At 36.4% G+C, this 25,666-nt stretch overlaps 1 protein-coding gene across 1 annotated transcript in view; it reads right to left on the bottom strand.

Moving 5' to 3' along the window:
- Positions 1 to 24,869, bottom strand: part of LOC149801789 (DNA-directed RNA polymerase III subunit RPC3-like) — a 78,962-nt gene extending 54,093 nt beyond the window's left edge. The window contains exons 1-5 of the mRNA XM_089956137.1: positions 24,633 to 24,869; positions 21,613 to 21,874; positions 11,829 to 11,996; positions 2,344 to 2,426; positions 585 to 683 (exon numbers count right to left, since the gene is read on the bottom strand). Of these exons, the coding sequence (XP_089812263.1) occupies positions 585 to 683; positions 2,344 to 2,426; positions 11,829 to 11,996; positions 21,613 to 21,874; positions 24,633 to 24,779 (759 nt within the window). The 5' untranslated portion in view covers positions 24,780 to 24,869. The remainder of the gene's footprint in view (positions 1 to 584; positions 684 to 2,343; positions 2,427 to 11,828; positions 11,997 to 21,612; positions 21,875 to 24,632) is intronic.
- Positions 24,870 to 25,666: the final 797 nt, after the last annotated feature.

Raw genomic sequence — 25,666 nt, 5'->3', positions numbered from 1 at the left:
AACCTGTAAATGCTCTATCATTTCTTCACCCATTTCTAGACTGGTTCACAGTTCTTCCGTATAATTAGTACCGTGTGTCCTACAAGTCTCAGATGAGTGCAGCAAATGTAGACGATTTATGAGTCTCAGATGAATACAGCAAATGATGTAGAACATTTACAAGTTTGAAAACCTTTAACATATAATCTTAACATTGGTGGCATTTGTGCCCACAAAGTTATAAGTACTTTATATATTTGCTTATAAGTTCAACTGCCAACAACACAGAACCTGATCTGCCATTGCATAATGTGCTGGCAGATTAGGGTCTACATTCTACTGATTGCTCCTAACAAACTGCATAGACCCAGATCTGCTGGTGCATTATTTGACAGCACATCTGAGCCTGTGCAATTTGTAGTTGGACTAAACTTGTAATCGAGTATGTCTTGACATTGACAGGCAAAAGCAAAAGAAAAACGAGTTATTGTAAACAAATATAAAATTTTAACTATAATGTATCAACTTCTGTGACAGATAAATCAACAAAATAGAATTTTTCACAAACAAACAAAAGTTCTACACCCAGTATCAGCTAAGACTACCTTGTCAACTTTACTAGCTATTGCTGCTACAATTGCCTGGTCCCGGAAATGTTGATGAAATCTGTCAAAGTTCACTCTCCAATAGATCCTATCTTCTTTCTAAAATGGAGATGCTCATTAAATCAACACATGTACAACATTTTAAAAAAATCTACATACATTCTTCTTTTGATGATGATTACTGCCATTAGGGGTATTATACATGCCGGGGAAAAAAATAAACATAGTAAACCTTTTATACAGTATATACTGACTTTTAAATTAAGTCTAACCACAAACAACACAGACCCTGATCTGCCATCATAATGTGCTGGCACATCAGAGTCTATGTTGTTTGTTCTACTGACTGCTCTTAACTGCTTAAACCCATATCTACTGGCACATTATGGAACAAAGCAGATCTGTAACCATGCAGCTGACTTGACTTATAGGTGAATACATATGGTAACCACTTATTTAACACTTGAATAGTTGCTTTGCTTCAAGGACTTTATGGTCCCCAAGCAAGCCAATCTGGTCTATGTCCTGAGAAAACTTAAAATGACCCAAAACACTATTTACATAAGAGACAACAATCTGGGATTTCAGGAAGCTGCTGGAGTCATCTGTTCTCTGAAATTTTCAACAGATGGGGGCAACACCACTTCAGTCAGAAGTCAGGAAAAACATAAAATCCTTACTTACACAGTCCTAATATGTTAGGTTGCTAAAGGTCACACCAACAATATTTAAGTTTAGGCCTGAGGATTTTCCAAAATGTTATCATTGATAAAAAAATCCTTTCTCCTATCGTTGCAAAAAATGCATGTGCTTTTGTGTTTTTATCATGTTACCATATTAATTTAAGAAATTTCTGCAATAATAAATCTACATAAAAAGATAAGTAGAGCTTCTGTGTTCCTATCATATTACCATATTAATTTAAGAAATTTCTGTAATCTACATAAAAAGAAAAGGAGATTCTATTTAATACTATATTGATCAGTATCAACAAAATCAGGTTTTTTCAATTATTTTTTTTCAGCACTCATTCATTATAAGACCTTTCATTATAACACCATTCCTGTTTCAAGGCAGATATGGTCTTGGATCTCATTTTATTATGTCATAGTGAATATGGTCAGTGTATTTCATAATACAGTAGTCTCACAATAAGGCAGTCTACTCTGTGGCTCCCATGGACAGCATTATCAGTACTGTATCATATACTTCAGTATAAGCAGTCTCACTATAAGGTTGTTAACTCTATGACTAACATGGACAGCATTATAATGAGGGAGTGCCATAACATAAACTATATTACAAGGCAGTCTCAAGTCTATTCTATTGCTCCCATGGACAGCATTATCAGTACTGTAACATATACTTCATTATAAGCAGTCTTGCTAAAAGGCAGTATACTCTATGACTAACATGGACAGCATTATAATGAGGGAGTGCTATAACAAACTATATCATAAGGCAGTCTCAATATAAGCCTATTCTATGGCTCCCATGGACAGCATTATGAGGTAGCACTATAACATAAACTATATCACAAGGCAGTCTAATATAAGTCTATTCTATGGCTCGCATGGACAGCATTATAATGAGGGAGCAATGTCTCACCTGATAATAAATAACAAATCTGCCATATTTGTAAACTGTTTTATCTAAAAGACTATTTGAATCTTGAGTTACAAGATCTAATGAATAACAGACTATGTATGCTTTAAAAAGATTTTTCATTCCTTCAAATGCATCTAAAGAAGAATCTTACAGATGATGTGTCTCCAGTTTTCTGCCGTTTGACTGACTGATCAGACTCGTCCAATGATCGCTTTCTCTTTACTCTGCCATCACCTGTATATAGAGGAATCCTCATAAACACAAAAACAATATCTTCAAAGCAATACAGTGGTGACTTACTAAAAATACTGCTTCCCCTCTAATAACATAGGAACCATAATGGATCCCATTAAAATGTTATTGTAAGCATGCAGCTGCATCTCTAATAATGTAGGTAACATAATGGATCCCATTAAATTGGTATTCTTAGCTGATCATTGCCTCTCTAATAATGTAGGTAACATAATGGATCCCATTAAATTGGTATTCTTAGCTGATCATTGCCTCTTTAATAATGTGAGTACCATAAATTTGTACTTGAAGCATGCTGATGAATGTTCTCAGATAATGTGGGTACTAATACTAGATTCCATTAAATTGGTACTCTAATTATACCATTGCTCCTCTAATAATGTGGGTACTACTACTAGATTCCATTAAATTGGTACTCTAATTATAGTCTGCTCCTCTAATAATATGGGTACTACTACTAGATTCCATTAAATTGGTACTCTAATTGTACCACTGCTCCTCTAATAATGTGGGTACTACTACTAGATTCTATTAAATTGGTACTCTAATTATAGTCTGCTCCTCTAATAATATGGGTACTACTACTAGATTCCATTAAATTGGTACTCTAATTATACCACTGTTCCTCTAATAATGTGGGTACTACTACTAGATTCCATTAAATTGGTACTCTAATTATACCACTGTTCCTCTAATAATGTGGATACTAATACTGGATCCCATTAAATTGGTACTCTAATTAAACTGCTGTCACTCTAATAATGTGGATACTAATACTGGATCCCATTAAATTGGTACAATAATTAAACTGCTGTCTCTCTAATAATGTGGGTATTAATACTGGATCCCATTAAACTGGTACTCTAATTATACCGCTGGCTCTCTAATAATGTGAGTACCATAATGGACCCTATTAAAGTGGTCAAACTTTGTTTAATCATTAGTACTTATTTTGATTTCTGGTTCAGGATAACTAGCAAACACTGCATTAAATACCATACATACTCATTTATGAGTCAACTACAAGTGCAAAGAATATCCACCTTGATCTGATCTAGCATAATGTGCCAACAGGTCAGGATTTATTTTATTTGTTCAAATGATTGCTAAGAAACTTTATGCAATGCCAGATCTGGGTCTATGCAGTTTGCAGTTGGACTCAACGTATAAACAAGTATAATGGTGCTCTACTTTGTGCTTTTAAACACCATCACAAATTTATATTAATGTGCCTCAGGAAAAACACAGTATATTTCCTGCAACCCCATGAATGCATTATATTGAGGCAGTAAATAAAGACTAATCCATGAAAATACAATCTGGGTAACAAAGAAAACAAAATCTTTACCCTGCCAACCATCATGATGATGATGATGCAAGAATTCATACCTACCTTGCATCAGATTTATGTGATGACTGGAAAACACTGTATATACTCTGCTGTAAGTAAAGTCTAAACACAAACTGCACAGATCCAGATATGAAGTTGCATAAAGTTCTAGCAGACCTAGCTCTATGCACTTTGTTAGGAGTAATCATTAGAACAAAACACAGATCCTGATCTGCCAGCAAATTATGCAAAGGTAGATCAGGATCTATGTTATCTTCAGATGGACTTGACTTATAAGCAAGTACATATGGTAATTTTACTAAATCTTCACCCTGCCAACCATGATATTGCTATTACAAGAACTCATACCTACCTCTCTAAACTATTTTCTGTATCTCATCAGTTACTTTTGCTTATAGATACCAAATTCTATTTTGCCAAATTAATTTTAAAATGCCTTGTAATTTTCAGACATCGTTTTAAAATAATTTTATTTACCATATATACTTACTTATAAGTCAGGTTCAACAGCAAAATGCACAGACCTAGATCTGCCATCACAAAAAATACCAGCAAATCTGGGTCTGTGAAGTTTGTTAAAAGTAATCAGTACAACAAAATACACAGACCCTGATCTGCAGGTGCATGAATGATGCTATGGCAGATCAGGATCTTTGTTGTTTGCAGTTTGACATGACTTATATGCAAGTACATATGGTAAGCATTGTATGTTCACATGCAGAAATGTAGCTGTGCAATGACAAAGAGACAGATTAATATCACTTTCAGAAAGTGTAGGAATGGTATGCTTGTCAAATATTGCCTCAAAAAGTTAGCTATATGATTTGAATCATCAAAAGTTGGAAGAACATTTAACTATTCATCAGATTACTGACTTGAACATAACACATACCATTTGTTTAAAATTATAATATCTGTGGAGAAAAAAAATCAAAATCGTAAAAACATTACAAGAATATGTCACCTTTTACTGAAAGTGAAAATCTTTCGAGTCAAAGTCTTCATCTTAAACATTTTGTTTAGCACATCATTGTTGATGATAGTAAAATCTGTACCCTGACATGAACCAGTCATGTACACTGAAATATTTTGTTTAACATATCATTGTTGATGAAACTAAAATCTGTACCCTGACATGAACCAGTCATGTACACTGAAACATTTTATTTAACACATCATTGTTGATGATACTAAAATCTGTACCCTGACATGAACCAGTCATGTACATTGAAACATACTGTTTAACACATCATTGTTGATGACACTAAAATCTGTACCCTGACATGAAACAGTCATGTACACTGAAATATATTGTTTAACACATCATTGTTGACGATACTAAAATATGTACCCTGACATGAACCAGTCATGTACACTGAAATTAGTTTTAGAGGAAAACCATTTAAAAGAAAAAAACTAGCGCAAAACAGATCCTAATTTCATTAATTTTATCAAATACTGTTATGAATTAAAAGTAACGGAGTGTAATTTAGTTTGCTATTAGTCATAAATAAGTTTCAGTATTGGAAAACACAAATGGGGATTGATTTATTAGTTCTATTAGTAATATTTACACTACTGCTGTAACTACAGCGTGACCCACTATAGCACACTCCATTATAATACAAATTCTGAGATAACACGGTCATGGTGTTGCTCCCAAAATTTCACATACATGTATTTTTCTTGAACACGAAAAAATAAATCTTTCTTAAAAGTACGAAAAACTGTTAAAATTGTATTACCATTTTGGGGAAGAGATCGTGTATGAATAATGCAAGGCCATCATGGCATGGCTCCTGAAACGTTAAATGTATTTTTCTCTTACATGAAAAAGTAGTGTTTTCTTCTTAGAAGTACAAAAAATAATGTGTAAAAAGTTTATTATGGGATCACACTGGGCTTCACCAGTGTCGCAAACTTGGATTTTTTTCCTTATTGGCAGCAAAATATACCATCTGGTGATTTTTTTTTATTGGCAACATTGTTGGCTGTTTAAGCTTGTATATACAACATTTGGTTTGGAGTGGAGAAATTCAGAGGCCCCATGAAAGGAAGCCGCAAACTGGATATAAAATGCACTGAAATTTATCTATTGTTACATAAACAAATTTTTTGTCCATACTAACAAACCATCTCAACAGTGCATTGTTATATCATAATCCGTATATCTTGACATCTAGCATGAGTACTGTATATTGTGAGATATCCGCTTTTTTGTTGCTGACATTTCTGGTAACGGAGATCAACTGGTTAAGCATTATCACATAATCTTTCGTTGAATTTTCAGCTGCTCGCTAGTAATTAATATATTTACAAAGACTGACATTTGTCTGTGGATGGTAAGTAAAATTCCTCTTCTTTTCACTCAGAATTAAATCCTTCAAAACACTCACATTTCGTGTAATAATCCCTGTCATCAGACCAGAACACCTGTGTCTCTATCATCAGTTGACCCTTTGTTAAATTTATGATGCATGCGTGGAAGGCAGCGTCACGCTGCTACCACAAATGTAAAAAAAAAAAAGAAAAGAAAAAACACACATCTTACTTATTGGTTTATTCCATAGGCAGGCAAGAACAGTAACAAGAATAGACCAAACGATGGCCAATTCCCTTTTAAAAATGTACCCAGATGAAATAGTTTGCTGAAATTTAAAAGGAAACAGATTACCTTTGAAGCACTGATTTCATGAAAACTTACTCAGCAAATGGAGAAAAAAAATCAGTCTCAATCATGCAACACAATTATTTGATGCTGCTGCCACAATAAGAAATGGGAATTTGTTTGGTTCTCCAAAGCTGTCCTTTAGCAGTGACTTCAATAAAGCATGCATCCTTCATCAAAGAAAGCCAACTACAATCTTCAATAAAAACAAAGAACTTTTCTTCAAAGGTAGTCAGTATCAAACTTAAATAAAAGTAATGGAATCTGATGGACTTTTGCATTTTCCAACATTACTGAACACATTAACTGTGCCATGAAAGTTTCCTTTTTGCTGGGAAAAGTTTATGCTTATGAATGCTACCAACAGTGGCTTAAAACGCAAACCAACTTTAACCGACTTGGGACGTATGGAAAAGTAAATGTGCTTCGTCATTCATTACATTTGATTGTGCTGTTTTTCCTCTGAATTCAAACCAACAGGACATGTGACAAAATTATAGAATATTTTAAATCTGTGTGTGTGCATATTTTCGATGGAATCACTTGTGTTGTGGATTCAATGTATATGATGAGATTTGCGGGCGAGTACACAGTGTTGGTACTCTATTCAGGCTATCCATTAGACATGTATATATACACAGTATTCATGTATATGTAACAATTCGTGGTTCTCTAAATAAAGTAAACTATTATATATGCCTTCTCTGTTTTCACGACTGGTGTATTTCTCATTTAATATGCATCAATTTAAGATGATAAGTGCCGAAGAAATATGTATTTTACTGCCTGCATTTATTACCTACCACCCCCCATGCAAATTTGTTGGGGTACATGCATCATTTTCTTCAGCTAACTGAGCTGGTTGCTTATAACATGGTTTGGTCTATAACACAGTTGGGTTCTATGGCTCCCAACTACCGTGTTATAGCGGGGTCACACTGTATCTGGAAAACTGCAACCAAGATTCATCCTAATTAAAGCTGTCATTGGGTGCCTGAGTAAAATTATCTATCATTATACTGCCGTCTAAATTTCTTATTTTCTATTTATAAGTAACTGTACATGAAACTGTTTCAAGAAAACAGGCAGACTTCTCGAATGTGAAACCACATCAAAGATTCTATAGATTTTGATTCACATTTACATAGCGGACCAGCCTAAACTGAAAATAATTGGCACCATATATTAAGTGAAATGGGCTTTACTGATGTGACTAATGGATGTTATATGACTGAAAAATATTAGAGGAGATAGATTTTGTTAAATTTAAAAACATGTTGCCTAAGGAAATGGACAAATCAATAGCACTTAACAAATTCTGAAAGAAAAATTTATCAGTGATGTAATACAGCTGTCATCATTTGTGGATTTCACGACTATTCAGCAAAAGTTCAACCTGTAGACTAGTTAGTGTTATGCATAAATAACTTATCAATTTGTTTTACATCAATACTCTCATACCAACAACAAATCCACATGGATTTAGCCAATCTGTGACAATAATTTTAACTGCAGATCCTTTAAAGTAGCAAAAATAAATGTACATTTTTCATAGTAATGTGTAGTTATGGCATGTCATATACAGATTGCTCTTTTTATGCTCAGATTACACATTTTTGTCACTTATAATAGTAATAATTATGCTTATACCTCTGTTGGCATGTATGAACCTACAACAATGCAGCTAGGTTCACATTTAATACAACTTCCCTTTCATCAGGTACCTGGGTAACTGATTGTTTGAGTTGATGGACACCCGGTAGAAGTGTCCTAAAATATTCACACCTTTAATTCTAACAATCTATTTTCATTTCATTGCATTTAATGACCAATCTGAGTTATATCTATTAAGCGTTCCATCAGCAGATGACAGTAACATTTTAAAACATTCTGAAGTTGTATTTTTCAATACACAATTATTTTACTGCAGGCTCAAATACTCTAGATTAAAATGGGAAAGTAATGTCAGTTTTCATACATTAATTTAGTGATTACTTCTGATGCATAACTTATGGGACAACTTAATACTGCATATGTACAGAATGGTTTGGATTTTTCATTTGTCAATTTTTAAAACTAAAACGTTTTGGACAGCACACAATTTATTATTTTTTTGTGATCAGAAACACTTTTTTTAGTACCTATATGCAACTGCTCAGGAAGAGCATGTGTGTGTGATTTAGACTTTTAATGTACCTACTAGTATCGTTTTTATAAGTCTTTAGTATGACTCTGCTAGACTTCAAACCCTTGACCTCCCACATCCGAGGCAGTCACTCAAAGCAACTAGGCCACTGAACTGGTCTGCTCCAGAAATGTCCTTCTGCCAAACCAGCAGAAGTTGCAGAACATTACTATCTGCCCTCTATACTACAGTTTATATAGGGAGCAGTTACACTGCAATACTCTCTGCCCTCTATACCATGGTTTGTATGGGGAGCAGTTACACTGCAATGCTGTCTGCCCTCTATACCATGGTTTGTATAGGAAGCAGTTACACTGCAATGCTATCTGCCCTCTATACCACGGTTTGTATGCGGAGCAGTTACACTGCAATGCTGTCTGCCCTCTATACCATGGTTTGTATAGGAAGCAGTTACACTGCAATGCTATCTGCCCTCTATACCACGGTTTGTATGGGAAGCAGTTACACTGCAATGCTCTCTGCCCTCTATACCACGGTTTGTATAGGAAGCAGTTACACTGCAATGCTATCTGCCCTCTATACCACGGTTTGTATGGGGAGCAGTTACACTGCAATGCTGTCTGCCCTCTATACCACAGTTTGTATAGGAAGCAGTTACACTGCAATGCTATCTGCCCTCTATACCACGGTTTGTATGGGGAGCAGTTACACTGCAATGCTGTCTGCCCTCTATACCACAGTTTGTATAGGAAGCAGTTACACTGCAATGCTATCTGCCCTCTATACCACGGTTTGTATGGGGAGCAGTTACACTGCAATGCTGTCTGCCCTCTATACCACAGTTTGTATAGGAAGCAGTTACACTGCAATGCTATCTGCCCTCTATACCAGTTTGTATAGGGAGCAGTTACACTGCAATACTATCATCATGATATCTTCCCTAACAACAGGAGACGTAATGTGCAGTAATGTTGCTGACTGTGAGTTAGCTGTCTATATACACAGTGAATAACCCATCATATGTGGAGCCTGAGCTGGGATATTGACGTTTTCATCTGTCAAACATAGATAAATGAGATCTACCTCTTCTTTGTTCAATCAGCATGAGCAAGGTATAGAAATCCCATTATTACTGATGCAGAACAGGTTTGTGCTAATAACAGTTAATTAATGAAAAATGGAGAAAAGAAATGGTACTATTCTACATTCAATGGCCACATGCTTTATTTTGTACAGATAATTTTTATAGCTTCATCAAAATTATGCAGACAATCTCCATAGGGTCAAGGAGCTACAAATGAAGATTAACTTAGGGATAGAACCACAGCTGAATATTAATAAGACTAAGAATACAGCAGGAGCAAAAACTAGACTCGGAAGGGCCTTGGGCATAGTGCTATTCAAATTTTTGAGCACTGGAAGAATGACTAAAATAACTTCCAAGTCACATTCAGAGAATCCAAGTAATCACAATGATACAATTTTTTTCTAGTAAAATATGTTTATTAAGAATACTTACTCAATCATAATACCTGAGGAGAACTACTATTACCTCACAAATCCAGCCCTCCCAGATAACACTTTTGGCTAAAAGTATCAGATTTTGTGAATATCAAAAGAATGTGTGAAAACTACTAATCTAATCATTGTGCAAAGCTTGCATTTGTGAACTTGCTTTTCCATAACAGTAAAATATTTTTTTAAAAAATAGGAAATTAATAACGAGTTCATAGGCAAACAGCATTCACATGTAAAACCCAAGAACTTGGTGCTGTAGGCCTTCAATGGTCACGAGTCACTTTTGTAATTTTTTAAAAGCTGAACGCATGTACAATTTCATGCCCTTTCAATTTCCAGCTAATAAAGTGGACATTATTTACTGGTTAATTGATTGTGTCTGATAACACTGCCAAGCTCAGCAAACATGCTGGTGGCTTTCAATTTTTATGTTTATTAAATTGTGAGAATCTTTTATCAACCACCACATTGTATGCTGCTTGTCTGTGTATGCAGTTAAAGATGAAACACATGATGGCTATTGTTTGAGCAACGATTGTCTACAGAATTAATAGAAGACAATCACAAAGATGACTTACTGGCTTTACTCATGGATCAGCAATAAGTAATATTTCCAATAATGTTTATTTTGGCGTAAAACTTCAAGAATCTGGTAAAATTGTTAAATTTCAGAAGCTACTCCACGACTGTATTATATTAAAATTCATATGCGAACTCTTCCCCAAAATGATAATAAACATTTTATACACTATTTTTCATACTTAAAAAAAATAATTCCCTGTACGCGAAAAATACATGTACAAAAATGTATTTAAAATTTCAGGAACCATGCCACCATTGCATCATATTCAAATTCATATCTGATCTCTTCCCTAAAATGATAATACATTTTTTATACACTTTTTTATACACTATTTCACACACTTTGTACAAAACATATTTTTTCCATGTGCAAATGAATATACGCAATTTTTGGAGTCATGCCATGACCGCATTATATCCGAATTTGCGTTATGGCAGGGTTGCACTATATATATATATATATATATATATATATATATATATATATATATATATATATATATAGAAAGAGAGAGAGAGAAAGAGAGAGTTTTCTATAGACAATAGACAATGAACTTACATGCATAGAGAAAATAATTAAAACCCGACCTTATGGAGAAGTCACAGAGGCTACCCGTGCAAGTGTTTTAAATGTGAGAAGTCAAAAAGGTGTTAGAAATTTATAAAAGCAGAATTTTGTCAGCATAGGAAGAGAAAAGTTGTATATAAAGAAGGAGTAAACTTTCCTTAAATGTGAAAAGACTCCTTCAACCTGTAATGGTATATCTTCCAACTGTTGATTATGGCTTTTGTGAGGTCTCACGTTGTCACAGTGTGCTTCTTAGCACAAGCAGAAGTAGTAAAAAGAATGTCATGGGATTTGGCAAAAATCCCTCTGCCAAGAGGAGATCACTCTGCCTAACCCTCATCTAAGAGGCCAGATAACTTTTAGCTTCTTTAGCTAAAAGTGTTATCTAGGAGGGCTGGATTTGTGAGGCAGTAGTAGTTCTCCTAAAGTATTATTACTGGTTACCATATTTAAAGAAATCTGGATGTTCCTATTGCACAATTGAGGGTAAATACAGGAAAAGATGAATTCATTATTGATGTCTTGAAAAAGGTTAATGTACAAATAATTACCATCAATTTCCATGGACGGAACTTCATACTGTGAATGCTCATTATCTGGTGCTTGGATCGTGGAGTTTTCTGCTTCAACTGATATTGTTGTACATCTCATTATAAAGTGTGTCCTAGCCAGGCTACAAAATTTTTCATACACCACTTTTGCACTGATCTCTGGGTGACCTAGAATTAAAAAAAGGCTGTTTTAGGTTGAGGCCATTTCATAAAACAGCTCTCTCTATAATAGACCAAGAAGTCCCTCTAGATGACACCCAATGCCAATACAAATATGAAATACCATTTATACTTGATCATAAGTTGACTATTTCTATTGAAAATTTGATTCATGCATAGTAGAGGTCACCTTAAAAGTGCAACATGCAAAAAATATCAATAATCTATGGGCACTTTTGGAAACTTGGGACGTTTGTAGTACACAAAACACTGTGAATTCAAAATACTTGTATGTTTCTATGCCACAATTCCCATTCAGCAAGGCATATATGGCATGCATTGTGTTTATCCATTTCATGATGGCATTCATTACATGTTACTTGCTGCTACAGTTACTTGAATTTTAAAATATTATGGGTAAACTGAATAGAACCCACCGCATAGTCAAGTGCCCATCAATGTTGTTTACCATGGATATTTACTAGCAAGTATATTGCTTCCATTTTCATGCAAGTCCTCACAACCTGAATTTCTATTTTACTTATGTATAAACACTGTGTTTGATGCAATGACAGTTTTAAGTTGTATTTTCCTTTTCCATAAGTTAGATTTTTAATTCCCAAGTGATATTTCTCAGCATTTCTGCCACTACACCACTCACTCATTTTCAAGTTGACAATCCTTTGAGCAAGCTGTAAATTTACTACATGTACTTGTTCAGTGACCAAACAGTCCTACATCTTCCACTGAATGTTTGACCTTAATACCTTTTAGCTTGTAAAGGCAGCACAGCCTTTATCTTCCCATGTGACAACCCTTTACAAGTTTCATACTTGTCCAGTGGTAATTAACAGAGAGTGGTTAATTCCCTATGATCTTGCTGCACAATTGACATTTGTTCAGCTGCAACCTTTCTAGATTTCACTGACTGTATTACATAGCCGTAGCCCAGTTACTATATTAGCACCTGCATATGGCAGTGAAGCCAAGGAAAGCAAATTTTTAAGTAAATTGTGTTTCTCCGAGAATACTTACCCAATCACATTAACATTAGGTATAAGTCTGCTAATTCACAAATCCAGCTCTACTAAAAGATGAAAATTATCTTTACCTGTCTATCTCGTATTGACAAACGGTATTAACATGTGCTCATTATCTCCCATTGCCACCATCAGGTGTCGCTGGTTTTTACGCTGAGTGATATACTAACAAGGATGCTCGCATGGCAGGTTGGTTGGGAGAGTTTGTAAGTAATATGATTGAGCAAGTATTCTCAGAGAAACACAATTTACTTTTTTTAAATTTCTTCTTCAAATACACTAACATCAGGAGAATAGGTAACAGGAGGAAGGAATGCTGAGCATGTGACCTCTACCTCGAATATCCTTCTAAGGAATGATGGCTGGATTCCCCATGTTAACGATAACCTGTTCTCCTAATTACATAAACAACACAGCCTAGGGTCACTTGACCTATGCACTGGTTAAGAATATAAATACTGAAATCTTATCAACAAAATTTCACTGGCTGTGTTCTTTTAATTGGGTCTTGTGGTCATTTGGGCTGCCAAATTGAAGGTTTGCCTCTCCCAAGCTAAATAAAAACTTGAGAAGGTTGACTCTGAGTGCCAGCCAACAGCTTCTATTATATCTCAGATCAAAATGTTATGCTCTAAACACATGTGCTGTAATCTTTAAGAGGCAACTATGATAACTGTGAGACCTCTGAGTATGCAAAGAGCATAATCCATTGCAGCCAAGAAGCTAGGGCTTGAGGGCTGATACCTTGTTTTCCGGCTTTCATCAGAAGAAAGATGCACATGCACATGCCATGATTTTTCTCCATGCATTTCAACTAGTGCTTGAGTGTGCTTGTATGGCCAATGCTCTCAACCTGTCTATGGAAGGGAGTGAGTGAATGATGACTGTTTGATTGCTGACAGATGGTAACCTATTTTTGGCTACAAAGACTGGTTGTGTCAACAGAACCACCAAATCAAATGATATGAACTGAAGAAGGTCGATGAAAAGTTCACGTAACTCACTCACCCTGGATGCTTTATGAAAATAAGTTTTAGTGAACCATGGGCTAAAGCAATGCCTTCCATTAGATTTAAAATTGGAGAGTGGGTTACCAGAGAAGGCAGGGGGTTTGAGGGACCTCCCCCAATGGGAATACAGATTGTTTTGTTGTAAAGTACCTGGGTGTAGGGGCCCCAAGTGGCAGAGTGGTCTAAAGCACCCTCCATTATGGATCACTGCCATCTTACCTCTGTCTCAAGTCTCGGATTCAGCCAATGTGGGTATGTGAGAAAGCTTGCCAGTAGCTTCTCGTGGGTCGGTGGTTCTTTCTGGGGGTTTACTCATTTCTCCCTCCACCATTAATATTGGCTGCCATGTATAGCCTATCATGTGCTGAAAAATGGTGCTAAACCCTACAACAACAACCTGGGTGTAAAGTAAAACTAGCCAGGTAATCACCCTGCTCATGGCTAATAAGAAAAGCCATGCTCAAGGCTCAAATTTATTTGAACTGAGCCATGTCAAAACCCCATATATATTTGATAGATCTTTATCATGCCCGATATCACATATACCAAACAGCCAAAACATGTCTGATATCACAGAGCAGTATACTTTGATAGTAATAGGGGCTAAATGTTTCTCCTCAAAGAACCTGAGAAAATATTCTGCCTGTTGAGGGACTGAGGCACTAAAAGGGACCATGTTATTGATATGGCACCAGTCCTTGAAAATATGCCACTTTCCCTCATAAGCCTTCAGTGTGGATGGCCTTCTTGTTCTCGAGATTCTCTCCACAACTCAGGGTTTCAATTGTTTGTCTTGCTGTCCAGAAAAGAGCCAACCGTGTCAATGATTTGGGCAAAAATGTTTGACAAGATTCAGGTTGGTCTGAATCATCCTAGGCAGATCTATCACTAGATCAAGCAGATCAATAACCCAGGACTCGTCCCATCTGAGACGGGCTATCAGAATCATCTTGCATTTCTGACCCCATACATTCTGGATTATTGTTGGTACCAAGAGCATGGGAGGGTTGGCAAATGCCCACAACTCCTCCCAACTGATGAACAGAGTGTACATGGCCCAAGTTTCTGCGTATGGAACTCGGAAGACAAAGGTGGGCAATTTGTGATTCCACTTTGTCACAAAAAGATCACTCATCAGACACCCCCAAAGCATGGAGATCTGAGTAAGAACCGACTTATGGAGAGACCATTGCGTGTGAATGATCTGACCTTCCTGGACAGAATGTCGGCCAAAACAGTGGGTCTGAACTGTACATTGATATGGTTGTCGTGCCAACATAGAAACTGCCAAATCAGAACACACAGGTCAAATGATTTGGTGCCCCCCCCCCTTTTGATGAGGCAGGTCACCACCACAGAGTAGTCAGACATAATGAGGACCGTTTTGCCTTAGATTCGATCCTTCCAATCATTCCAGAAGTGAAAAGCATTGATGACAGCTTTAATTTCTAGAAGGTTGATGTGGAGAGGCCACTCCCCTGGCTCCCATGGTATGAAGTCTGGCAACAGGTGGGCATCCCAACTGTATATATGGTCATTGTTACATACCATTATTTCCACCTGGGGCTTCTCCAGTGGGATCCCAAAGGTCAGCCAACCTGGGCCGCGCAACTGATGCTGGAATGGTCATATCTCAGGCATAATCATGACTGATTGATCTAAGGGACTTGAAAAGGGGTGCCACTGTGCTAGCAAAGTCATTTGTAAGGGACACATAAAAATATGGACAAGTGGGAAAAAGTCCACCACCATAATGAATAATCTGCAGAGTTGCAAGAACTCTCTCAATGAAGTCAAAATCCTGTTGGAAATGGACTCAACGAGTTTGATGGTCATGATTACACAAACACCGGGAAGCAGATCCAGATTCAGATTGGTGATAAACTCCATGTCCAGATGGACAGAAAGCTGGGATGGATGGAGGTCAAACTTTTCCCAGTTTAACTAAAAAGTCTAGATGATACAAAAGTGAGAGAAAATCATTTTCTGCCTTGAAGTGGAATAGAACTCACAATATGTTTCTGGATGTCAATCAGAACAAGGTGATGATGCAATCCATAACCTTGGTAAAAGGCTGATGTTGAACACAAAGGGTAAGGCTATGAACTGATTGCAGAAAGTATAATGGAGAAATTTCCATGACGTGGGATGGAGAGCGACGTGAAAATAAGCATTAGTCAAATCAAGCCTGACATTATACTTGCCCTGTCCCATGGAGGGACGGATTGAGCTTGCTGTCTCCATCTTGAATTTTGGTGGTAAAATGTATTGGTTGAGGTGACTCAGGTCAATAATCAGCCTCACCTACAGCCTGGAATAAAACACCAGCAATTGTGGTTTCTGCACAATCTCCACCTATTTTTTTTATAAGTGACTGTTGTAGAGGCATCCTTCTCCTGATCTGATGGTATACCCATGAAGACGGGAGATGAGGAAAGGGGAACGGGTCGGATAAATAAAATCTGAAGCCACTCCAAGATGATCTGGATCACCCAATTCTTCTGTGGAAATATGGTGATCCAGTTAGCCTGAAACTGCAGTCAGCCACTCACAAGTAGGCTGTCTGCAGGCGGTGGGAGGAGGGTAGGTTAATGTCTAGAATTAGGAGGCTTGACGGTGGAGAAACTCGGTTTACCTTTCTTCTCTGTATGGTTGCCTCCTAGCTGGGTTATACTATTGTCTCCTGGGTTAGAATATATATTACACATCTGTGTGAAAATATCTCTTGTCCCTAGTTTGCTTATCATCCCTCCACAGTGATGAGGGATGATTGTTTGAAATGCCTGTGTGGGTTGGGCATAGAGTTGGAGGGGCAGTTCCTGAGTTGCCTGTCTGTGAACTTCTTTAATTTCTCCTCCTAAGAGTACCAGTAACCCAAATGGGTTCACCTGTAAAGCCATTATACAATGAGGCTTGAGTGACATGGACTGCAGACATGTGCCATTGCTGTATGAGGTCAAAGTTGGCTGAAGCAGCCAACACACTGGCCATGGAATGGCGGACTAGAATACAGTAGAGAGAATATGTGAACTGCTGCAAGTTCATTTTTGTTGTCCATTTTTGTTGTCAAGGGCCAGGAGATCAGCACTGGAAGGCATCAGAGTGAGTTTTGTACCAGCAAGATCAGAACACCACTAGTACTTGGATTTCTGACAAAAAAGCCTTAGAATTCTCCATGTCACCAATTCTACCCGACAGCTGGTCACAGATCTCCTAAATTTTAGCTGACTGGGGAAAGAACTGAAATGAGAGCATCTCTTGACATCCTCAGATGCTTTGTCTTGAGTAGCAGTAGGAGGTGGAGGGCATTCTGAGGTTGCCAACACCCTTCAAACTTCCTCGACTGTGACAATGAAGGTAAATACAGTCTGTTCCATGATCGGATCTAAATAAGGGCGATTTGTAAGGGCTTCATCACACTTACTGTGTGTCTGATACTGATCTGGTTCTGCTTGCAGCTCTGGATAAGCCATACCAGGTGTCATCAATGACTAAAATCTGTCCACTTTGAAATGTCACTAACTCTCAAATGTGGATAAGTAGTGAATAATATAGAAGTCTGAAACTGCTGGAATGGCCTGGCTGATTTGCCTGGCATATATGGTCAGTAGTTTGTTGGCAATATAGAAGACAGTCTGGCTACCACTAGTACCAGCTGCTCCAAAGACCTAGCTCTATGGACAGATTTCCATCAAAGTAAGGGTATGTTGCTGACGGTATGGCTAAAGGAGCAGATCCAGGGTTCTCAATAGATTTTAAAATCCCACGAGTCAAAACTGAAATCTTGAGAGTCAATTCTTCTGAACAGTCATAAGCCCATATCTGTGATACCTCATTACTGGTGGAAATAAATGATTTTTATGATTTCTTGTCTAATGCTGAATGTAAATAATTGTACAGTATTTTTAAGAAACTAACAATCTGGTATTTGTGAAAATTTCTCTTTCTAACTATGTGTTACTGTGTGTATATTTTGTATATGAAACAGACAGAGGATTATTTTATATTATATTTTCAACTTCTCAACATATTCTATCATCATCTGCTCAAATCATTTTATTTGCAAGCATATACCCAAACAACTATTAAGGTAATACATTACTCAGATATCAAGGATGTACATCACAGAATTGTCAGTTTACTTTTCCACTCATTCTTAAATTTTCTAACAATTTTCAGAGATTGACTCTCCTCCTCCTCCACAGAGCTGACACTATCTGTTTCTTTGAAGTCTGAGGCTCAGAAAATTCATCACTGAAATTCATTTCCTAGACTACAACAGAAAAGAAATTGTACTTCTATGCTTCATGCGATTTTAAAGTTCAGATTTATACATTGAGTGTTATTTCCGTTCAATATTTTCTGAATGATCCACTAATTAAAATGCTTGAGGTTTGTAACCTTTTCCTGACTGAAGCAAATTAATCGCCAATAAATCACAATCCCATGCTGAAAACTGGCTTCACGGGAAGCCAAACATTCATGTTTTGTTTAAATGATTATAGTTTAAAATGCAACCAAACGCTGATATTTTACAAGAAAGGAATCCAGTGAAGTCATAAACAATTCTAACTTTAAACATTCCTCAAAATTAAGCACACTAATTGCCAATAAAATTATTTCAGTTGGTCCACACCTTCGCAAGCCTCCATATGCTCCAGTTCTGGTCAGCTGATTATAATTTGATGTCCAAACAAACCAATTCTAATATTTGATCAAAAGGCAGTCCATTCATGTCATAACTGTTTCCTCTTCCTCTATCACAAACTTCAAACATAATATCAAATCAATCCAACCTAATTCAGTTGCCCCTAAGTGTTAGCTCTGACCAATTCATATGTATCTTCCATTGGTGAAATAATGGCCATCCGGGTATAATCTGCTGTCATGCAGATGTCAATCAGAGCCTCCTGCAGTAAATTTGTAATGGACAGTGCACTCTCAGTAAGGAACTAAGCCGAAGGATTGATGCTCCAGCCCAAATCTATGTGCATCAAAAAAGACGCACAAGTCAGAATTTCTGTGCATCAAAAAAGGGTCATAGTTAAATTTCATGCTTCAAAAACCTGAGGGTACGTCTCTATTGAAAACCCTGAGATCTGTCTCTAAGATCCCTGTAAATCCAAGTTGGACAGACTGTTCTATCAAAAACATCCCCATGATGGAAAAGCTAGGCAGTTGTTGAAGGCTGTATTATTAAGTGGATCCAATAGATCCAGTACAATCTCCATGTGTCCTTCCCTTTTGATGGACTACTTTAGCCCTAGGTTCTCATATCCACATATTACACACACTACATATCATAGACAATGTACACTTAGTACATTTGAAACAGGAGTCATGGTTGTCTTCCTTTGCTCTGAACTTTTTGCATTTCATGCATTTAGTTGACATTCTAATGAAACAACACAAAAGAAGTTTTTGTTGTGTGGTTTAACGCCATTTTTCAGCACACAATACGCTATACATGGCTGCCAGTATAATGGTGGAGGAAGAACCCAGGAAAACCCTGGAAAGAACCACCGACCCACAAGAAGCTACCGGCAAGCTTTCTCACATACCCAACTAGCTGAATCCAAGACTCGAACCGGCACAGACAGAGGTGAGATGGCAGTGATGCGTAACGGAGAGCGCTTTTGACCACTCTGCCTTTCGAAGCCCCTCACAAAAGATGAAAACAAAGTATGTATTAACAATTTAGCATGTTACTAAGTCACTAATTCACCCCTGTTACTAACAGAGTAAACGAATATAGTCAGTGTCACACTAACTTGTAAATGACAACTGAGTTAAATAATAGCATGTTGTGATGTCTTCAATAGACAGAGTTCATAATGGTGACAAAGTCACTAAAATTTGGAAAACAATTGTAAAAATAATGTTTACAACCTGTAGAAGAATGATTGTTCAAGACAATAAATCAAAATTTAAAGGTAGATGGTCAAATTTTAACTCTAAGATGGCTTGAACTATTTGAGGTATAGTGTATTTGTTGTCAGTACAGCAAAGAAGCTTAAAAACCTGGTGGTGGCAAGGGAAGGTAAAAGGAAAAGTTATTGCCCTTTGTCTATATGAGACAGACAGGAAAACAAGATTTTTGTCTTTAAGTAAGGCTGTATTAACAAGGTAGCAGGCTTATATCCCTAATATTAATGTGATTGGGGAATTTATTTAAAGGCAAAATGGAGTCAGTTGATGACTAGACCACGATGATTACTAGACAATGATTGAGGATTTCAGAACTTTATTAGACAAGGATGAATTCTTGGACTTATGACATCTGGCAGTGACATTAAAAGGATACTGTGCATTAGAAAAGATGGTCTTAACTTTTATTGTTTATTTGTAAGATGCGTGGAATTAACATATTACAGGATATTGTGAATCAGATCAATCTAAATTAATTTTATACTGGCATGTGTCTTGTAACTGAATTCATGGATTTATCATATAAATGGATATAAATTGTCAAGCATTATCAATTTTAATGGATTTAATTAAAACAAACTGTAAGTTGTACATTTTTATTTGTGACATGTTAAACTCAATACTATAACTGTATTTTACATTACTTATGTTCTTATTTCATATCTATCATCTATATCTCTACCTAAGTATGTATATATCTATGTATGTATTTAGCTTGGCTTGTTTGTTTTTCCAAAGTGCAACTCTGACTCACTGATGGCATGTTACCCCTTCAGATGGATCTGACCTGCAAAATACACCTCGACTTATATGAGGGTCAATGAAAAATCGGCTTTGTGTAGCCTCAGAAAAGGTGAAGCATCAACTTAAAAGTGAGTATATGCACTAACTGGTGGGCAAAAGCAGGGACCATAACTCAAACAAAATTTTGCCAGCCACTGTTTAAAATCAAACTTGACCTAACTCTTCTTAATGTAAATAGTCACAACAAACTGTTTAACTCAAAGTGATAATACTGAGTGGTACATAAGCATTTTAATTAGTATTTCATTTTCTCCCTAGTAAGTAAATGCATTTTTAAAAATTAAATATTAAATAATGTAAACACAGCAAAAAACATGAATTTGCAATTAACATCTTAGTATTAAACATCATGATGCTATCATGCTTTTCAGAATGCATGAAACGGTTGTATAACTAAGAATATTCTGAAAGTATTTGAATATATGGCTTACAGAGGATGTATTTTAAAAGTCATCAAATGTTATTATTGAAATGTACACAGAACGTCTGGCACTTGTCCCTGTAGCATAGTTTATATTGACTGAATGCACCTGCATACAAAAAATGGAAATGCTAAAAATGAAATTCTGTAATTTTAACACTTTCACAACTTTGTGTTTTTATTTGATTTGTTTGCATAAGTACATAATTACAATTCTTTATCTATACCTCTGTTATTTACAGGTTTCAAGCTGTGTTATGATTGCCAGTTTTTAAGTACAAAGACTTCTGCATCTTTCTGTGAGGTTTTTCCCCCCTCTCAATTACATCTCAAGAAGAATCTTACTGAATTAACTATTCACAAACACACACGTTAAATCAAACAGCAAGTCAAAGTTCCTCCAAAAGCATTACTTGCATTACCTGACTCTCTAAGAGCTTCATTCAGCCTGTCTGTAACTCTATGTACAACATCATTCATAAGAACTTGACCATGATGTAACATCTCTTCTACCAGCAATTCTGCTGCATCACCATACAGGGTCTTGGCACAATAAATGTACTTGGGGAATCGACAACGCCAGAGGGTGGGTTCCACTGCCATTCTATACTCAAGGAATCCACGTTTGTTTTTTTCATAAATCACCAGGTTGTGTTGGATCAAGAAGCAAAGCATTTTCCTTACCTAAGAAAAATATAACATATAAGATTAACATATCTGAATACTTGTGAATGATAGAATACATAAGAATTTGAGAAGATCTGTATAACAAATGCACAGTTCTCAACTTGGTCTGGTAAAACAAACATCTTTCCAAAGGAACAAAAGAAAGATCTCCTGGTACACGTATCGAGAAGTTAAATATTAGTTACTCCACAGGAGTGTGACGTTTTATCAATAAAGTACAGTGAAATCTCTGACAACACGAAATCACCTTATTGGTAATATAAATGAACACAAGGAGTGCAAGCGTGACCATAACCCTCCACTGTGTAGTGTGTTTTGATGTCAACTAACATCGTTACAAAAGTCAAATTTTCAGGAATATTTCACACTAATGACAACTAAAATAACGATGCTTTTCTACAAAGTCATAATGTTTTACTCAGACTTTACCTACTCTGATGTCTTTTCTCTAATAAATTCAAATTCTCACAAAAGAAATGGACCTGTTTTCAAGTTTCCTTGGCCTACATTTCAGTTGGCTAGAAAGTGATGAAAGCTGGGAATGCCGAAATCAGGTTAAGTTGAAATATTATTCGTTAACGAAATGAATAAAAATATATTATGCCTATTGGAACTGTAAGCAACGGTTCATTTCGTTCAAGAAATATATCCCCAACATTAACCTACTTGAACTTACTTTGGCATACCTCGACTACCATCGAATTGCAAGAAATTCAAACGTATGTCAATGTAACATGAAAATGCATCCATTTGCTACCATCATATTTTCATTTCGCCAGGATAAAGACAGCACAGTAAGTATATTAATTACACATAAATTAGTGGAAGAGTGTTGATAAAGGCTGCCAAGTGTGTGGGATGTTCCTGAAACTTTGATTACTCATTTCGATGTCAACAACATCGGAATACGCTATACAAGGCCATTATTTGGATAGTAAGACATAGCACTAAAACAAAAACATATGCTATGTCTTACATTGTAGGACTAAATCACAAGGAGACTGAAAAACTACACACATACATTCAAAAGACAGTGACGTACCAACACATAACTTTCGGACGACCATGTCATTAATCCGATCCGGCGAATTAACTTTTATTTTCACCATTACGCTCACAAACCCTTTCAATTAGAATCCACCAGATGGAAGTAGCTCATTCTACCAGTTTCTACCCTGCAGTAAATATGCATTTGGGTCTAATAATCATACCAAACATGGCTCACAATCTGTGTTATCTTTTAATACAAGGGAAATTAATAACGCAGTATCAATAGATTAGTTGAATTTGCTCAGAATAATGAATGCATCATGAAAATGTTATTTACAGTATTATATTACTACTATTTTCAAAATGGTTACTCTGACAATTTTGTTTCTTTTATACAATGCTGTCGGGCATTTCTGTGCACTTAAGGTTTCCGTCTCCAATACTGAAGCAAAACGCATACCGAATTCGACCAACTGACAAAAATAAAATACAACCATGTTTGCCATTTGAAAAGAGGCAAATATCACCAGAATATTGCGTTCAAAATAATATTAATTTTGGACACAGGGGATACAACCCCCATATTTTCATGACTTGCGATATGTCAGCCTACTCTGCGCACAGCGTTGAAAACATGTAATATTTATTAATCAAGCAACAGAAATGAAATGCATTACTTTAGACTGTTTTTGTTAGCATTTCAGTTTAATAATTAGGTCAGGTTTATAGCTAGTTTTACAAAATTCATCGTAATAATGCCAATAAATGGCAAAATATATTAAGCAAACAAAACCAATCTTGTAAAAAAGTTACTAAATTTAAACATTTTATAAATAAAATCTATTATGTGGAAGAGAAACAACATTGTATAAGATGTAATGTGTTGACAACATCTTGCTGACAGGGAAAAATTGCTAAAGAATTTAGAAACAAACTATAAGCCAGTGAATTTCTTGAGAATATGTGTTGTAGTGGCAAGTTGACACGTTCGGTATCAGACGATTTTGTACATCTGGGACAACTTCTTGCAAAAATGGAAACTTGGATTAAAATGCAGTTTTGTTTTAAGGCATACATTTCCATCATTTATATAATGTTTATTTGTATGATTCTAAAAGATACACAGTACATTGGATTTTCTGGGTTACCGGTTCAAGAAGGTCATGGAGGGGGTCTTCATGTTGACATTTAGAAATCACATTTGCATATGTATTTCGAGTCAAAATGCCAGATATTTTCGTACACTTTATGAATATCACTTTTCTTAATTAAACTGCGATCATTCTTTCTTGATACAAAATGGATGTTTGACCCAAAATAACACGTGATCCAGTGTTTACAAAAATGACATATCGTTGCGCATAATTGGCCAACATGGTGGTAGTCATCAGCTCTGAGCCTGTGTCTATAAAAAAAAAAAAAACATTCTTTGAGCATTGATAAATTTGCCATCCGCCTACCTACCATCGTTAGGGGCCCCGAGTGGTCTAAAGCGCTCACCGTTCCGGATCACTGCCATCCCACCTCTGTCTGCATGGGTTGGAGTCCAAGACTCGGCTAGCGTAGGTACGTGGGAAAAGCCTGCCAGTAGTTTCTCGTGGGTCGGTGGTTCTTCCCTGGGTTTTCCAGGGTTCTTCCTCCACCATTAATACTGGCCGCCCTGTATAGCCTATCTTGTGCTGAAAATGGCATTAAACCCTAGAACAACAACAACCTACCATCGTTTCAACCCTGCATTAACTTTAAGCAAAAAATTAAAACGCACCTGATCTAATTTCAATCCAACCTCAGCCGCCAACCAACGCAGAGGACATGGTCCTTTGCACAACAAATGGCAGCCTATTTTTTCAGCTACTACCCCAAACTGCTCACGAAGTAGCAGTTGGCACACCTTGTCCGCAGATTTTGACATGAGAAGAAATCCTGCACACAAAAAAGCACAAAATATTACTTTACATTAAACCCTCTTCGTCGCATGGGTTTATCATTGCAATTTATTTGATCAGGGTTACATAGAGGGATGGAAAACATGAATGAGTCTAACAAGTAAATGAGGTAAAGTGCCGATATCTATAAATAGCACCGTACCGAGAGGATCACAAGTAAATAAAATCACCTTATTTTGCAGTTTATTTGTGTATTCTGTACTTCAGAAACATTTGGGGATCATCAACATAGTTTTTACTTCGGAAAAGGATAGACTTGGTATATGTTTTATGCCTGTTCCTCAATTAAAACATTTCCTGAGCACATTACCTGCTGCCTGCTGTTCTCGCTTGCTCGTTAAACGTTAATGAGCGAGGAAGCGTAACAAAACAGATAGATTGGTACAGTTTTAGAAGTACTTTAAGTTTGTTTTTATTGTTCTGTTTCTTTTGTCTTTCCACTAGGGCAATGAGAGCACAGGGAATTCAACAGTAGAAAAAGATGCTCTGGAAATAGCTATTATTGTTGATAATTATAATTAAACCAGACGACAAAAATCACTGTGAGAGTCTTTAAATGGTGGATAAAAATATTTAAGCTGGTTTTGTAAACTTATTTTCAAGTAGTTATATGTGGGAATTGGGGGTCATACAGGAATTAACGTTATCCCCTAGTTTTACACTGGGGTGACGCTATAAGGTCAAGTATATCATGCTTATTTAGATAAACCCAGAAGAAACCTTTGCTTGCCAAGATTTCAAAACCTTCCATCACTACATCCAAGCTCACCGCTGCTGAAATGAGAGTAGTAACAGCAGCAATAGTTGCGAATACCTCCATCAAAGCAGCAACAAGAACAGGGGTAGGAGAAGG

This window comes from Sinohyriopsis cumingii, chromosome 4, assembly GCF_028554795.1.
Source record: "Sinohyriopsis cumingii isolate HCF-2022 chromosome 4, ASM2855479v2, whole genome shotgun sequence".
Taxonomy (NCBI): domain Eukaryota; kingdom Metazoa; phylum Mollusca; class Bivalvia; order Unionida; family Unionidae; genus Sinohyriopsis; species Sinohyriopsis cumingii.
Note: the sequence above shows the minus strand (reverse complement) of the source record. Positions and strands in the feature narration are given on the sequence as shown.